General features: G+C 35.3%; 3 protein-coding genes across 6 annotated transcripts; 2 read left to right on the plus strand and 1 right to left on the minus strand.

Moving 5' to 3' along the window:
• Positions 1–1,070: 1,070 nt before the first annotated feature.
• On the minus strand, positions 1,071–2,399 carry LOC132061805 (uncharacterized). Its single transcript, XM_059454451.1, has one exon. It carries the CDS (start codon positions 2,397–2,399, stop codon positions 1,071–1,073), a length of 1,329 nt encoding a protein of 442 aa, XP_059310434.1.
• A 2,025-nt stretch (positions 2,400–4,424) lies between these two features.
• On the plus strand, positions 4,425–6,770 carry LOC132046520 (uncharacterized). Of its 3 annotated transcripts, none has more exons than XM_059437175.1 (2): positions 4,425–4,912; positions 5,001–6,770. In XM_059437175.1, exon 2 carries the CDS (start codon positions 5,139–5,141, stop codon positions 6,705–6,707), a length of 1,569 nt encoding a protein of 522 aa, XP_059293158.1. In that variant the 5' UTR covers positions 4,425–4,912; positions 5,001–5,138; the 3' UTR covers positions 6,708–6,770. The 3 variants fall into 3 exon arrangements, with proteins under 3 accessions (XP_059293158.1, XP_059293157.1, XP_059293165.1); XM_059437174.1 differs by having other exon boundaries at positions 4,425–4,808; positions 5,086–6,770; XM_059437182.1 differs by having other exon boundaries at positions 4,425–4,808; positions 5,208–6,770.
• An 8,779-nt stretch (positions 6,771–15,549) lies between these two features.
• LOC132046543 (putative F-box protein At1g49610) lies at positions 15,550–16,815 on the plus strand. Of its 2 annotated transcripts, none has more exons than XR_009412733.1 (2): positions 15,550–16,541; positions 16,678–16,815. XR_009412733.1 is itself a non-coding variant. In XM_059437205.1 (2 exons), exons 1-2 carry the CDS (start codon positions 15,611–15,613, stop codon positions 16,759–16,761), a joined length of 591 nt encoding a protein of 196 aa, XP_059293188.1. In that variant the 5' UTR covers positions 15,550–15,610; the 3' UTR covers positions 16,762–16,815. The 2 variants fall into 2 exon arrangements, 1 of the variants encoding a protein (XP_059293188.1); XM_059437205.1 differs by having other exon boundaries at positions 15,550–16,117.
• The last annotated feature ends 155 nt before the right edge of the window (positions 16,816–16,970 follow it).

Genomic DNA, 16,970 nt, shown 5'->3' on the forward strand with positions numbered 1-16,970 from the left:
CAGCTATTAAGTTTCATCATCACGGGAATCATTTGTTAGTGACAATCACTTGTATGACAGCCTTAATTCGCCAAATTTTGTAGAGGAAGTTTGAAAAGCTGTGGATCAATGAGTAAATGATGGAAATTTGTGCTAAGACCTTGTGCATAATGATAAACTAACAAAATCTTTACTCGACGATTTTGGAGATTTAACAAAGAGGAGAACAAAAATGTGCTTGAAGTACTCACTGATACCTGCATTTATCAAAGGTCTCGGTTTCAGTTCTTCATTGCTTCTCCATAATCCCTGGAAATGCATTATCCAATACACACTCCTGTTGCGAGATGAAGTCCAATAACAAACTCTAAAAAATCCAATAACAAATCAAATACAACTGTTGGATCCTTGACTAATGACTTTATCCTTGTAATGTTCTCCATCTCTCAATGCCTATAAACCAGAATTATGTTGCCAATAAATGCAGAACACTCGCGAACCTTTTTATATAGGAAGTCGTCTGATAATTAACTAACACAGTGTTATTGATATCAGCAATATCGCGTTCCAAGAAGCCAAGTTTGAAGTTCTTAAAACCCAAAAGGGCAGCCCGGTGCCCTAAGCTCCCGCTATGCGCGGGGTCCGGAGAAGGACCGGACCACAAGGGCCTATTGTACGCAGCCTTACCCTACATTTTGCAAGAGGCTGTTTCCATGCCTTGAACCCGTGACCTCCTGGTCAAATGGCAACAAGTTTACCAGTTACTCCAAGGTTCCCCTTCAAACCCAGACAAGCGCATGTATACCCTAACAACAAACTCAATATATGGAAATATCTCAATTGCAATATTTACTATTATTGATCATAAAAACTTCAGCAAATTCACATGAACTGAAGAGAAATAGAACAAACACCAGACATGGTGTTTCTGTGCAGTATATTTCCAACTTAGTCATATTTGACCAAAGATCCTTCTTAGGATAACATCATAAATTTGAAGTTATTAAGTATCTAGAATATATCCTGAAAAATACATATTAATAAGCTTTATAACTGATCATTCAATTTGCAATGGAGATAAACTGACTGCATCACCAATCTAATAAAAAATAAACTTTCACCCTCTCCGTACGGTTCCTTATTGCCAGATCTTCACTTCTGAGTTCCACACGCTGCTTATTTTTCTGATCAAATGTGTAGGCTTTTACTTCTTTCAATTGGCTATGCCAAGGCTTGCTTCCATGAGAAGTATAACCACCCGAACTCTTTATATACATTAAACGATCGATGAAACATGTAGTCATTTTGCCAATTGATATTAGTTCGAGTTTCCTAGGATGACAACTCCATAACAAAGCATCCACAAATGTTGGGCACTCCCTGGACGACCTTTTAAAATCTATTTCCAAAACGTCCACTTGAGGGGTAGCAATTCCATGGTGCAGTTGCAATTCTTTGCTGTTGATCTCATTGCATTTGGAAAAACAAAGGGAAACTTTAGAACAGGAGGTCCAATTTGATAGAAAATTCCTAAACTTACGAAACCATGCAACATTTAAATTGTTCCAATTATAAAGAACGATCTTTGTGTGCTTCAATTGGCTTGACTTTTTTGCAATTTCAAGTTCAGGAATCTGAGACCCCACATACTCAAGAGATACCAAATTCGGAGCATCAAGCTCCCCTATTCCCTCACAACGCTTAATCTTCAAGTCCTTTAAGAGTAGTTTCTCGCAAATGTTAAACCTTCCCAACCCTTTAGAAACGCGATCTAATGTCAAACTCTCAAGGAATTTAGATCTAGAAATAAGGTGCTCGAGAACTCCAGATATTCTCGCATGTGACAGCTTTAAAGATTTTAGATTCTGACATTCAACAACATCCAACACAGTAGACTCTTTCAAATCACCAAAATATGACAAGTGTTCAAGAGTTGGTGCTTGGATTTTAACGTGTTGGTCGCGTCTTATCCAAATAGAAACTGACTTGATCTTTTGAAGATTCAACAACTCAATCTTTTTCAACTCAGTACAAAGCTCAATGATGAAATTTTCAATCAAGGGACAACTAGCCAGCAGAGTCTGAAGCATGTTCTCGTCTAAACGGACAACAGATACAGAAAGCTCTCTCAAAGAATCACACTTCACCACCCCACTAGGCAATGCAAGATGCCTTAGATCACAACGTGCCAACACCAATTTTATTAACGACTTGGATGCCAAGATAGTGAAAATAGGCACCGGGTACAACGGATTCGAGGAGCTAATATATCTATAAACTAGATCTTTTACACCATTCTGAAGGGCGGTGTCAATCCACTTATCAATCAGAGGGAAAACTTCACGAGAAGGAGACTTCAACGGAAACATCCAAAACTCAAACATGTCAATAGGGATTTTTCTTTCCTTGTATCTCTCCATGATTTTATCCACTATTCTCATATTCCCTTTGTGAAAATTAAGGTTGAATACCAAATTGGGATGAGTTATCCAGGCTTGTAACCATGTTTTGGAGACAACGCTCATCAGGGCAGCTTCTTTAAAGCTAAGGTAAGATAGTATTTTGTGAATTACATATTCAGGCAATATGTCTGATGTGGATTCTTGGTCTCTATCTCTCGTATAATTCTTCTTATAATTGTGCATAATAAGAACCCGTTTTTCAACTCCGGTTTTGCTGCAAAACTCGCTAATCAGCTCTTCGTCTCGCTACTCTTTCGGCGAATTCCAACAATTCTTTCCATATGATGTTTAGTGAATTAGACTTCAATGTTTTCTTCTCGTTTTAGGGTTTGTTGCGTTAGCTCTCCTCGTGGTTGCGGCTTGAAAGGTAAAGTATATAAAAAACTATTTGAAGAATCCTATTTCTAACAGTCTCCTTTTCTGGTACATATAGTAAATGTTAAGAGGTAATTACACTCGGTATCAATTGGATACTAATGCTATCAAATTTAGCTCATATTTGAGATTTTTGCCCAGTAGTCCATCTTCAGTTTAAATAAAAATTACTTGTCAAAAAATGACCTATTCCCTTCTTTCTCCCCCCTCTCTCTCCACTGCCCCCTTCTTTTTCGTTTTTTTTTTTTTTTTTTGAGTTAGCCACTGCATCCTTTTTTTTTAATTTTAATTTTAATTTTTTTAATTATTCTTTTTTAATTTTTTTGGGAGTTCGCCACTGCCTCCTTTTCTTTTTTAAAAAAATTTTATTTTAATTTTTTTTTAATTTCCCATCTCCCTCTGTCACGCTGGATATTTAATTTTTTTTTTAATTTTTTTTATTTCCCATCTCCCTCTGTCACGCCGGATCTTTGATGTTTGAACAGTTGGTTCTGGTGGTGGTGTTGGAGTTCGCCGGAGAATGGAACTCCAGCGATGACTATATATGGGTGTATATGAGTGTATAATATTGTATGTCGGTGTATATGGGTGTATATGCCGGAGAACGAAACTCCGGCTATGACTATATATGGGTGTATATGAGAGTATATGGGTTTATAATATTGTATATGGGTGTATATGGATATATGGGTTATAATATTGTATAATATTGTATGTGGGTGTATTATATTATATAATATTGTATATAAGTGTATATGGATATATGAGTTATAATATTGTATAATATTGTATATGGGTGTATAATATTTGTATATAGGTGTATATGAATGTATATGGGTGTATGGATTATAATTTTTATATAATATTGTATATGAGTATATGGATTATAATGTTGTATAATATTGTATATGAGTGTATGTGGGTATATGAATTATAATACTCTATTAAAAAAAATTAAAAAAAAATAATAATAAAAACATTTTAAACAAAATAATTTTAAAAAAATTAAAAAAAAAAAAACGAAAAAGAAGGAGGCAGTGAGGAGAGAGGGGGGAAGAGGGGAGTTTTGGGTTAGAGCTTTGCAATGTAAGTTTTGGGCTATTTTTTTGCAATGTAAGTGACTCAATCGTATATTTATGAAATTTCCCCAAATATTAATGCTTAAAGCAGGGAGCCAGAGCGTGAAGTATAGAGAAGGCAATAAAATTGTGGACACCTTATTTATAGATCTCAGATAGATTATAGTTATTAAAACTAATATTTCTCTTTTTCTGCCAATATATATATATATATATATATATATATATATAACGTTTTACTAAACAATCTAGTCGGCTTATTCATTGTGACCTAATTTATATGATTTTGATGCACACATTTTATCAATTACAACCACATATGTCACAAAAGAAAAAAAATGCATTAGATGTTGAAAGAAATACGTACTGAAATATGATATTTGAATAGACCGGACTATGACTAAAATAATTCAGACGCGAAGACGCGTGTGGATATGTATAACGAACTAATAGTCAGTTTGACCAAGTTTTTGAAAGGTCCAAAATGTTTATTCACAATAGAGAATGAAAGTGTTTTCGGTAACTGTAGAGAAAATGATCAAAATAGTCCTTAATGTATGGGCTTAGGATTGCTTTGGTCCCTGATATATACAACTTATGGAAATGGTCCTTTAAGTATATTAAAAGCTGATCACTTTAGTCTTGGGCCCTACAAATCTAACTACACCCAACAAAAATCTGTCAAACTAACGGAAGCCTCCTCATGTGCAACCCACGTGAGATATCAAAATTCTAAAACAAAAGCCTTTTGCCTTCTTGATCAGTTCCAAAAGGTGGAAACTCCCGCCTTCCCAACAAAAACCCTTCTCCATCTCTTTTGTGGTCTTGTAAAATCAGTCAACACAAGAGAAGTTTCTCCATTGTTGAACAATGTTAATCAAAAGAAACGACATAGGATCAAGCCCATACTACGGTAAGAATTTATTTTGCTTTTAGTTGAAGCAATACAAAGACCAACCTATTTGGTACTCAAAATCTGGGTTGTTACTACTGTTTTCTCCAATCCTTTTATCAAATGTGTTTTTTCTTTTTGGTAATATCAAATTCTACCTTTTCGATTTTTTTACTGTTGGCTTTATTTGGTTTGTGGATTCAAAATATTTAGAAATTGGTGTTGTTTAAATATACATGTTTTGTAACATCTACAATGTGGCTCTGACTTCTTAAAATATGTAATCTTTTATCTGCAGATCCTGTGTCTGAGGCGTCTTTTTTCAGTATCAAAGTTTATCATAAAGGATTGATGAAACATCAGCCAACCAAACAGTATGCTGGTGGTGTCATTGACTACTTTGATTATGTTGAAGTGAAGAATTTCAATCTTACTGACTTGAAAAAGATGGTTGAATTATGTGGTCACCGGAATGATTCAATAACATTTTGGCATAAATGCGGGAAGCTTGGTAACAAATGGAGATTAGTCTCTACGGAGGTTGAAGCCCATACCATGGAAAAATTCATCCCCAAAGACAGAGTAATTGAGTTATATTTTGAACATTTGGACTCTTATATTGGAATAGATGATCCAGTTGAGCTTGGTTGCCGAACTAGTCGCATTCCAGAGAATGAAGATGTTGCTGGACCTATTGACAAAGAGCTCGAAAGGGAAAACATATCTTCCAGGGATGATTTTAAGGATTCTGAAAATGAGTTCTCCGATGACGACGTGATGATTGATAAACAAGGATACTACAAACATAGCTTTGAGGATGGTAGAGAGCTTATTAGTGCTGAAATTCAGAAGCAGATGTTACACGAAGATGGGGATCTTGATTGCGTGAACTCTGAAGACAACAAGAGTTTGGATAGTGATTTCGACAACGAAAGCTTTGATTTTCCAAAGCACAATGCAAAGACCGATGGAAAAAATCCAGTTTTGGCTTTGGAATATACCTTTGAAAGTAAGGAGAAGTTCAAAAATGCTGTAACAACTCATGAGGTAAAAGAAGGGAGGTATATTAAGTGGAAAAAGAATGATAAAGATAGGATGAAAGCGAAGTGCATACACGACGATTGCAACTGGGTAATAATGGCATCAAGAATGCACAGGGATAACACATTTCAGATAAAAACTTATAGGCCCTCACATAGTTGTCGAAATTGGCACCATCATAACAAGACGATAACTTCTTCATTCATTGCAAGGACCTATCTTGATAGAATTAAACAAAATAGGGGATGGAAGATATCCGAGTTTAGAGATACTGTTAGTGTCGAGCTTAAAGCTCATGTTACTTTAACTCAAGCTAGAACGGCTATGAAAAAGGCAACTGCATTACTTGATGGAAATCTAAAAGATCAATTTGCCATTCTTTGGGACTATGTTAATGAGATTGACAGGTCAAATCCAGGCACTTCAATTTATATGAATTTTACCGACAATGAGATGCCTAATAAGCCATATAGATTTCAAAGAATCTATTTATGTTTTGCTGCTTGTAAAGAGGCATTTAAGGTTGGATGTCGCAAAATAGTGGGTGTAGATGGGTGTTGGTTGAAGGGCCCAATGTATGGGAATCAGTTATTAGCAGCAGTGGGTCTCGATGCTAACAATAACATATTTCCAGTAGCATATGCCGTTGTTGAAAAGGAAACCAAGGAGACATGGTCATGGTTTTTAAAACACTTGGCTGGTGACTTAGAGATTGACGATCAAGAAAGCTGGACCTTTATGTCTGACAAACAAAAAGGTCTTATTGAAGCATTTAATGAGATTTTGCCATATGTTGGTCATAGATTTTGTGTGAGACACCTCCATAACAATTTTAAGAAGGCTGGATTTTTTGGTTTGTCCCTCAAGATGGCAGTTTGAATAATGCGCAAAGGCTACAAGCGTGAAGTTCTTTAAAATATGTATGGAGAAGATGCATGAATTGGATGCGAAGCCGCGCATGGTTGAATGAAAAACCACCCACCAATGGTCTAAATCACATTTCTCTTCGAGGTGCTAAATGTGATGTTTTGTTGAATAATATGTGTGAATGTTTTAACAGTATGATTCTTGATGCTCGAGACAAGCCTATCATAACTTTGTTGGAGAAGTTAAGATATCTTCTTATGGCTAGATTCCAAGCGAATAGGGATAAAGCGGAAAGATGGAATTCAGGTGATATTTGCCCTCGGATTAAGGACATATTGCACAAGAATGAATCTGCGGCAGCTGCATTTATTCCAATAAAATCGAATCAGTGGAATTATGAGATTCTTGGAGCATCGATTGCTGACAATTGGGCTGTGGACCTACAAAACAGAAACTGTAGTTGTAGAAAATGGACTATAACAGGAATTCCTTGCAAACATGCAATATCGGCTATTTGGGCTAAAAAGATGATGTTCTTGATTATGTTGATGATTGCTATAAAGTTGACACATATAGAAGAATTTATGAAAAAAAACATCTTTCCGATTAATGGATCACAATTGTGGCCTAAATCAAACAAGGTTCCTCCTTTGCCTCCGATACTTGTAAGACAAAACAAGAGGGGAAGAGATCAAAAATTGAGGAGACGAGAACAAGATGAAGCGGGATCAAGTAGAACAAGAATGAAGAAAAAGCAAATATCTGTTAATTGTAGCTTCTGTCACAAGCCTGCCCATAACATAAGAACCCGTAAATTAAAAAACTATGCGCAGTCTGAAGTGGGTGTATATGAGACAGCTTTTTGGATGCCTCCTACTTCATCAGTTCTCGAAAAATTACCGGAAAATTTCTTGCCGTAATATTTGATTTGACTCTCTATTATATAGTTTTATAATACAAAAATAACTTATGGTACACTTGCAGGTTAGAAGAGCAAATCCTGGACCAACCCAAGATTATTTTGATATTTAGTGTGGCATTGCAATTATTTTTTGTTGGGCTAAACATGGTGTAGCACCTTTTTGTTTTTTGTGAAGGACAGAAAGTATTGGTTGTTTTGAGGACATATGGTGGTGCTGCTATTTTTTGTTCAATGAACATAGTCCAACTGCCTTTTCTTTTTTTGTGAAAAGGACAGATGGTCTTCTTTAACAATGGTTCTTATGGTGGTAATATTATGTTGTTGATTTTCAAGTCGGTTGTTGCTTTTTTGGAATCTTGATATTTTGCTGAACTTTTTTTTGCTCCTTTTTTCCTCGCGTGAAGATTTTTGCTATCGATGATGAAGGATTAAAGTTGGTATCACAATATCTTTTGAAGGACGAAGAAGAAAGGAAGCTAGTGTCGTAGAAGAGTAGTTTTAGTTAAATTAATCAAACCATGCGCGATTCCTCTCGGTGTTGTTTAGAATATCTTAGACAAAGAACTAAAAGTTGTGTATATGCTGCCTTTTGGATTTAAATGGTGAAGTCATATGTTAAAAGTTATTTTTATCAATCATATTCTCTTATGTAAGGAACGTAAATTGACATGTAAAAGCTTCTACGTATGTAATTCCAAATCAATTCATTGATCAGAGGAAAGCAAGTAATGATGTCCATTACATGGGAAGTGGAAAAAGAAGCAGACTAAACATTAGTCTTCAAGTACTCGACAAAGCGAGCAATATAGGAATCATGAAGCTCCTGGTCTCCAAAAATGGCAGTAGCATTTGCTGTTCTTGCTCTGAGCTCTGCACCTTCTTTAGAAACCATAACATATGTCAATGTTTTGGCTATCTCATTTCTAGTAAATGACCAAGCCTCCCTTTGTTTCAGATTTGGTACTTTAATCTAACATATGGACAAATAGTTATTAGGGATGCTACTAAGTATTTTTTGATAAGGAGAATTGTAGAGATCATTCAAAAAGATTTATTGGCTAGTGTAAGGTGTGTCCCTGGGAGTGCGGGCGGGCGGGAACTAGACCCATGAAAATGGCACACGTTTTTCTTTATGTTAGTATGTTATAATCTTTACGGTGGAAAGAGAACTTTTGATGCTGATGGAAGAAGTGAAAAGTACATAGGCTTCTGTTAAAGTTGTGATTTTTTGTTGGGTGTGTTAGGTTTGTAGGGCCCAAGACTAAAGTGATCAGCTTTTATTATACTTAAAGGACCATTTCCATAAGTTGTATATATCAGGGACCAAAGCAATCCTAAGTTCATACATTAAGGACTATTTTGATCATTTTCCCGGTAACTGTAACCAAGCAAGTGCCAGGATAATGCAGCGATTCGCTTGGTCTTTGTTGTAGTAATCTCTTAATCTCTCATCAACAAGTTCTAATACATTTTCCAGCATGAGCTATCTGTTTACACCAGCTTATCAAGTTTTACACCACACTTTCCATTCTGGTCCAACATAGCCAGAGGCGGATGTAGTCTTACAACACCGATGTCATTTGAACTCAGTACTTTCAACGCGGAGTATAAGTTTATGTATAAAAAAATTCATTAAAGTTGCAAAGAATAGTAGGTCTGAACACATAATTTTTGAACTATAATTTCAAAACTAGGAATCTTAAAGGTTGAACTCATAAAATTTAAATCCTGAATCCGCCTTTGAAAATAGCACCGAGTACCTCTCATTCTTGTGGCGCTGCTCAACTCTGTCACAAATATATATTGTGACTAAGTTTAAATAAATATATTTTAGTCCTTTAAGTCTTTTAAGTGGTTAATTATGTATTTTCATTATGGTCCCTAATGTAGTAGTCTTGTTAATTTCCTAATGATCCTTTAGTTGGTTAAATTAGACAGCTGTCCTTGTAAGAGCAGGTGTTCATATAGCAGTGTACTGTGCACTGTTCATTCTCAATATATGAATATTTTCTCTGATTTCCTCCTCTCTCTCTTTCCTCTTATTTTCTCTTTCAATTCTATATCCTGTAGCAAGAGAATCAGCTTCTCTTGTTACAAACTCGACTCAATAGATATCCACTCTGTAGAACACTCCTAATCGACCGTGAATTCTGTTTTTTCAAGCCTTTCCTAAAAGTGAATTCTGCATCTGAATCATCTGCATGTTGGTCCTGAATTTTATCTTTGTCCTGAATTGGACGTGTTTACCAATATCAAAATGTGGCAGCTTGAACCACTTTGAACAGTAATTTTGTAGCTTCTTGGCCTTCTTATTCGTCTTGTTTGGTTCATCAAGGTGCTCTTCTTTCCACCACTCATTCATCTTCCAGGGCTTTTTGTTATGCGTTTTTCCCTTCTTTGCGACCTCCTTCAGGAATCTTTCTTGGGAATCCGACTCTTGTTCTTGTGAAGTTGTTTCTTGTAATCCTCAAATTTATCCAAGATTGTTTTCTCGGTAGAGTACTTCTTTTCTAAGATCCACTATCAATCCTGCAATCCTCAGGCTGTTCAGCAAATGTTGGTAAGTGATACATTGGGATTGGTATCAAAATTTTCACATACTTGTATTAGATATTTTAATTGTTGCAATCTATTAGAAAGTTCCACATAAAGCTCTTGAAGGCTCGGCTTATAGATGTTCTTTTGTACCTTAAAATCACTGGATTGAACAATATGTATTCAAAACAAGAGACCTCACAGCTCCCTATCTTATAATTCTAAAAGTTGCATGAGTGTGGAATTGACAACCTATTAATTTCTCCTTGGCTTATTTCAACTTACTGTTCTAGGGGGAACAAGATATATTTTGATAAACAGTTGGTGATATAGTTCAGGTTGGACACACAAACAACTGATAATTTAGGTAGGAAACTCGCAGAAAGTGATATTTCACGTGTATTTTTCATCATTATCTCTATATTTTACACCATAGATGCATAGAACTTAGACTACTCCTATTTGCTTAAAATAGGCATGTACATCTACCGGAAACAACCTCTCTACCTCCCAAGGTAGGGGTAAGGTCTGCGTACACGCTACTCTCCCAGACCTCACTTTGTGGGGATCACTCGGTATGTTGTTGTTGTTATTGTCGGACTAAGGGTGCAAAATTAGCTCATACAAATATGACCCGTTCGACCCGCTTAAATTTGGGTGGGGTAATGATCCATTTATTTATTAACACAATCCATCGCCCAATTTTGCCTAATTAAAAGTTGGGATGTTTTGTAATCAAATTGATCCATGAGTAATCTTGTTAAAATATTTTTTAAGAGCACATTTTCTTTGTTTAATATATTATATAAAATCATATTAAGGAAAAAAAAATTCATTTGGTAATTAAATAAATTAAAGAAACAAACAAAGAAACTAAAATTTGGTAAGAGTTGAGGCCTAGACCTGTCAATTGGGAAGGGTCGGGCCATGTAAATTCGGGTCACATGAGGCCCGTTGCGGGGTTGGGCCGGGCCACGTAAATTCGGGTCACATGGGGCCGGCATGGGCGGGGGGGCGGGGCCATAGGTTAATGGGCCGGGTTGGGGGCCGAGTTTGAGGAGGGAAAAGGGTGTCCGGCCCAGCCCCTACTCGGGTTTGAAATGGCATCTCACTAATAAATAAAGCACAATGACACCAGAAAATATGTGCAGCTCACCTATAATCGACATCGTTCATCAAGAATCATTCACTTATGGGGAACAAACTGGCCCATTAACTGCGGAGTCCAATGCATCTACATTTTTCCAGATGATTGTCCTTCAAGTATCAAGTAATCACAAAGAACTTACATTATACACACGACATTACAAAAAAATGGGTAATTTGCGGAGGTTGAGAGTTGCAATTCGCGAAGGTTTTAGCCTCCACTAGTTGTTAGAAGAGGTTACAACCTCCACGAATTGCAACTTTCAACCTCCGCCAATTACTCATCTTTTTGTAGTGCGATATCAAGATTAGTTTTAAGCAAGTACACAGTTTATTATTTGTATTCCAATTTTGACCCACGTAAAATAATTAAAAAAGAGTGGTTTCATTATTTTGCAAGAAAATAAAGAGGTTAGGGTGCGAATCATAAAGAAAAGTAGTACAGGGTGCAAATCACAAAAGAAGACATATGTTACGGGTATAAAACGCAAACGAATTCCAAAAAAAGATTTGCTTCTTTTAGCGCGGATCGAAGATTCAATTCTAATTTATGGATCAAAGAAAACAAAGGGCATATCAACTGAGAAGATAAATCATTGTCTTTCATAGATCGAGCACTTTATGTATTTTGGCGAGGTTAATTCCATTCCATATACTCATCGATCAGAGGTGAATCTAAGAATTAAATTAAATTTTATGATTTCAACATTTAGGGTTACTAACTGCATTGAACCTATTATATCGTTAAAATTATGGGTTTATATCTACTATTTGTTATAATTTTAATATATTTTTCCACATAAATTTATGTATCACGCCAAAAATACTTGGTTCAGGTGAACCTGATAAGTGATACCGAAAGATTACATCTGCCTCTACCGCTACTTATTTATTTTGGCCGTCGACCAAATTCATATTTTTGAAGTTAGGATCACGTTTCCCTTTAGATACTTATTATATTGTTGAAACTTTGTTTTGATGCATCGATATGGGAGTTGGGTAGTCAAGGCAAGTGGTTCACTCGGAGTAAGTTGAAGGCACTGGGTGCCATGTCATGCTTGCCTTTTTGGGGGTGTGACACTAGTCGTGTCTTAATCTCTCATCGGAAAGTTCTAACACATTTCCAGCATGAGCCAGCTGTTTACACCAGCTTATCCAATTTGCTTTCTCAAGTTTCATTGGCGAATTAAGAACGGTTGGAAACTTTATACATTTCATACAAGATCGCAAGTAAATCATTAGATAAAGATATAAATTTGGACGAATAGTAAGGGCACTTACCTTGATACATTAAAAACTAATGGAAGGAAGTTACGATCTTTTGAGCCTTTACACGTTGATATTTTCTGGTTCTTTTCTATTATGGGAGAGAAGAATAATAAGTGTGTGGCACAGGGACCACGATTTAAATAAACTATACACAACTCTTTAGCAGATACATAACTCTTCAAAGGTAACCTTTCAGAAGATATGTAACTCTTCGGTTATGAACCCATTAATTATAACTGAAGAGTTAACTAGGTTTCTACGCATATAAAATTTATACCTTATAAAATAGGGAAAAGGACATATATGGTCGCTCAGCCATAACTAATCCCATCCTCTAGCCCAATTTTTTCCAAACCCAAAATGTAGCAATTAAACAAATCCCATCAATTAGCCAAACCTTAAATAAGATAATTTTCAAATAAAAACCCAAACACAAAAATGTTTGAGGCGATTTTTATAGATAATATGTGTCATTTGTGCATAAAATATGTATATGTACCTATCTGTAATGTATAGAAACTGTATAAAATATGAATCACTAAGGTATGTATCATTTTTGTATATAATATGTATCATTTGTGTATATAATGTGTATCAGCACAATACAACTGCCCTGTCTAGGGAGCCGTTTGGACATGATTTCATCTCATAAGATAAAATTATGAGATGAAATCATGTTTGGACATGTAATTTGGATTTCTTAAGTCGCAGTTTTTTTTATAAACATAAAAACCCCACAAAGTTATGAAAACCATCAAAATTTTCCTAATTCTTATACAATCTTACCAAATGAGTAAATCATAGTTCATAATAAAATTAATACGCTACTAGAAGGCCTTTCTAAAAACATACAAAATCAATTGATCAAACTTTATTTCAATAAAAAGGAAAATTTAACATGAATAGTAATGTAACTACTCTTTAATATAATCCTCCCACATGGTAAACATGATTGGTAAATATATTTTACCAACTTGCAGATTAATATTTAATACAAATGGTTAGTAAACATGATTGGTAAATATTTCTACCAACTTATAGGTCTTTTTTTACAAAATATAAACGTATGGGTCAAATTTTACATTTATATTTTTCGTAATCATGATTTCAAATCCCAAATCCTTCCTTTTTGGATGATTTGGGATTTCATCTCATGAAATCAGAGATGTTCCAAACGTTGATTTCATCTCATGAGATGAAATCGCATGTCCAAACGCCTACTAGAATAGAAAATTGTATCATTTTTGTATATAATATGTATAATTTTTGTATAGAAAGTGTATATATAATTCTAGCATGTGTATATAAACTGTATCAGTCTTTGTATAGAAAGTGTACCATACGTACAGAAAATGTATTAGAGAAACCGTATCATTGTGGTATATAATATATATCACTATTGTATATGTAAAAGAAAAAAAATATCATATCATTATTGCATAATATGTGTGTAATAAATGTATAATTAACGTATAATTTATGTATAATAAATGTATAATTAATTCCAGCATATGTATATAAACTGTATCATTCTTGTATATAAAGTGTATATAATTCCAACATATGTATATATGCTGTAGCAGCCTAGGTTGTTGGGCCGGCCAGCCTTGGCATTATTTTGGGCCGACCGACCATTTTTTGGCATTATTTTGAGCCGAGCAGAATCCTGGGGTATTAGGCCCAAATATTGGCCAAATGTGACAATACTTTGAGCCATTGGACACACAATGTCCTTTTCCCTATAAAATAACATTTAAATAACCCATAAAATTAACACTTTATTAGATCAGTAAAATGAACTTCTTTAATTGATACCCATCTATATACAATTATATTAAGTATGTGAATCCACTAAATAGAGAAGTTCCGACAAGCACATGTAGGGGCCTCCTACCAGGCATTATTACAATTTACAAGCTTAGCCCTGTTCTTTGATTCAGGCAGCACCTTGTTTTTCATCAAATAAATGTAGACTTCATTTAGACTCTTCCACCATGAGAATTAGAGGTTCATTTAGCACCTTGACTAATTTCATGAGGTATCTACTACATCCAACCAGCCTAGGTACTCGGTAAAATCTATCCATCCATCAAAGCTTGGAATGAGAAAAAATCATCTAATGTTTTGCGTCAGTTGGGATTTAACCTGAAAATATTTGTTATTCTGAAATAACTGCAAATTAAATTCACATTATAATCTCATTTTTCATACTGACAATGAATGTGTCTTCTGTTGTTTTTTCTCATAGAAGAGGCGGTGCTGCTATCGTACCTTTTTTCCTAGAGCTAGCAATTTTAGTCAAAAAAACTGTAAGCCACTCAATAACAAGTATTCCTAATGTATCAACGAAAAAACTTGAAGATACTACTGTGAATGCAACATTACAAAAGTTTAACAGAACTATTTGTTATTTAGAATGCAAAAACCATATTTTCATATCGACAATGAATATGATTTTAATGTGTCAAGTTTGGCACCACATTTTTTTTCTGCCGTTTTTTCTCATAGAAGAGGCGGTGCTGTTGATAAAATTTACAAAAATAACCGCTTTTCTGCCCATGACTGTAATTGAGAAATAACTCATGTCATGGACTTTCAAATTTCACAGGTGAAGGTGGCTATTATTCGAGAACAGGGCCGGAAAGCGGTATGTCCCTCTTTCTATGGCACTGCCATCTTGCTTTTTTGAAGCAATTGCGCGGTTTGCCCTTCAAATGGACTGCTCTTTAATTTTTTCTCTTCAAAATTGAATTTACGCCTAGCTGGACATAAGTTCTTTAAGGGGATGACATAATTTGTGGATATTACGATGCGCAGACATAAGTTCGATTTTGAAGGGCAAAAATAAAAAAACCTAGCCTATTTGAAGGACAAAAATTAAAGACCAAACATAAAATATAGACAAAAGTGCAAATACCACTAAATGGCTTTTATACAAGAACAAGATACCATTTAGGTTTATTGGACAATTAAGTACTGGACTTAGCGTTCCAAGAAAATATAAATTGCCACTCACATTAGGGTTCTTCCTATCATTCAAAACATGGCTACAAACCTGACTGCCACTGCAGACATATTGCCTGCATGTGTGATTCACAAAATACTCTGTCATCTTAGTTATGGAGAAGCAACCTTGATGAGAATTCTCTCCAAAACATGGCTACAAGCCTGGTCGACTCTTCCCAGCTTGGAATTCAGAGTTGGTTATTTCGAGGACACGGAAATAATGGACTCAATCATGGAGAGTTACAGGGATAACAAAATCTTTATTGACAAGTTTGAATGTTCAAACTGTTTAAAATCCAATTCTCGTTATCAAGTTTTCCCTCTGATTCATAAGTGGCTTTTCATCGCTCTTCAGAATGGCGTAAAAGATATAGTGTATGGAGATCCTCACCATTTGATTCGATCGTACCCTTTTCCTATTTTCAATGTCTTGGCAGGAAATTCTTTAAGAGAATTGGTTCTGGAGGGTTGTAATCTGAAGCATGTTCGGTTTCCAAGTGGCGTGGCGAACTATGGTTCTTTGAGAAAGCTTTCTCTAACTAAGGTCAATTTAGATGAAAATATGCTTCAGTTTCTACTTAATAGTTGTCCCTTGATTGTCTCTTTCATCCTTGAGCGTTGTTCGGGGTTGCGAAAGATTGAGCTGTTGAGTCTTCAAAAGATCAAGTCAGTTTCCATAACGACAAATATAAACCAACGTGCTAAAATTCAAGCACCAACTCTTGAACACTTGTCTTATTCTGGTTTTTGATGGAAAAATTTGCATGTTGTTGAATGTCAGAATTTGAAATCTTTAGTTCTATCAAATGTAAGTATATCTGATGGATTTCTCCAGGACCTTATTTCTAGATCTCAATCCCTTAAGGCCTTGAAGATTCAGAATTGTGAGCGCATACGGGAAATTGATTCTTCAAATTTGGTTTCACTTGAGTACATGGGAATTCAAATTCCTGAACTTAAAATGGATAGTGAGTCAAGTCAATTGAAGCACTCAAAAGTCGTGCTTAAATACCACAACAGTTTACATGCTGCATGGTTTTGTAAGTTTGGGAAGTTCCTATCAAATTCGAGCTCTTGGTCTCAAGTTTTCCTTTATTTTTCCAGATGCAATGGGATCAACATGAAAGAATTGCAGCTTCACCCCAGAATTGCGACCCCCCAAGTGGACATTTTACATGTCAACATTAGATGCCCGACTGTGATTTGGTCAACGTTTGTGGATGCTTTGCTATGGAGTTGTCATCCTAGGAAACTTAACCTATCATCAACTGTTGAAATGAATAAATGTTTCATCGATTGTTTAATGTATGTGAATAATCCGAGACATTCTTCTTCACAAAGAAGCAAACCTTGGCATAGTCAATTAAAAGAAATAAAAGCTTTTGATGGGGAAAATC

Source organism: Lycium ferocissimum, chromosome 1 (genome assembly GCF_029784015.1).
Source record: "Lycium ferocissimum isolate CSIRO_LF1 chromosome 1, AGI_CSIRO_Lferr_CH_V1, whole genome shotgun sequence".
Classification (NCBI taxonomy): Eukaryota; Viridiplantae; Streptophyta; class Magnoliopsida; order Solanales; family Solanaceae; genus Lycium; species Lycium ferocissimum.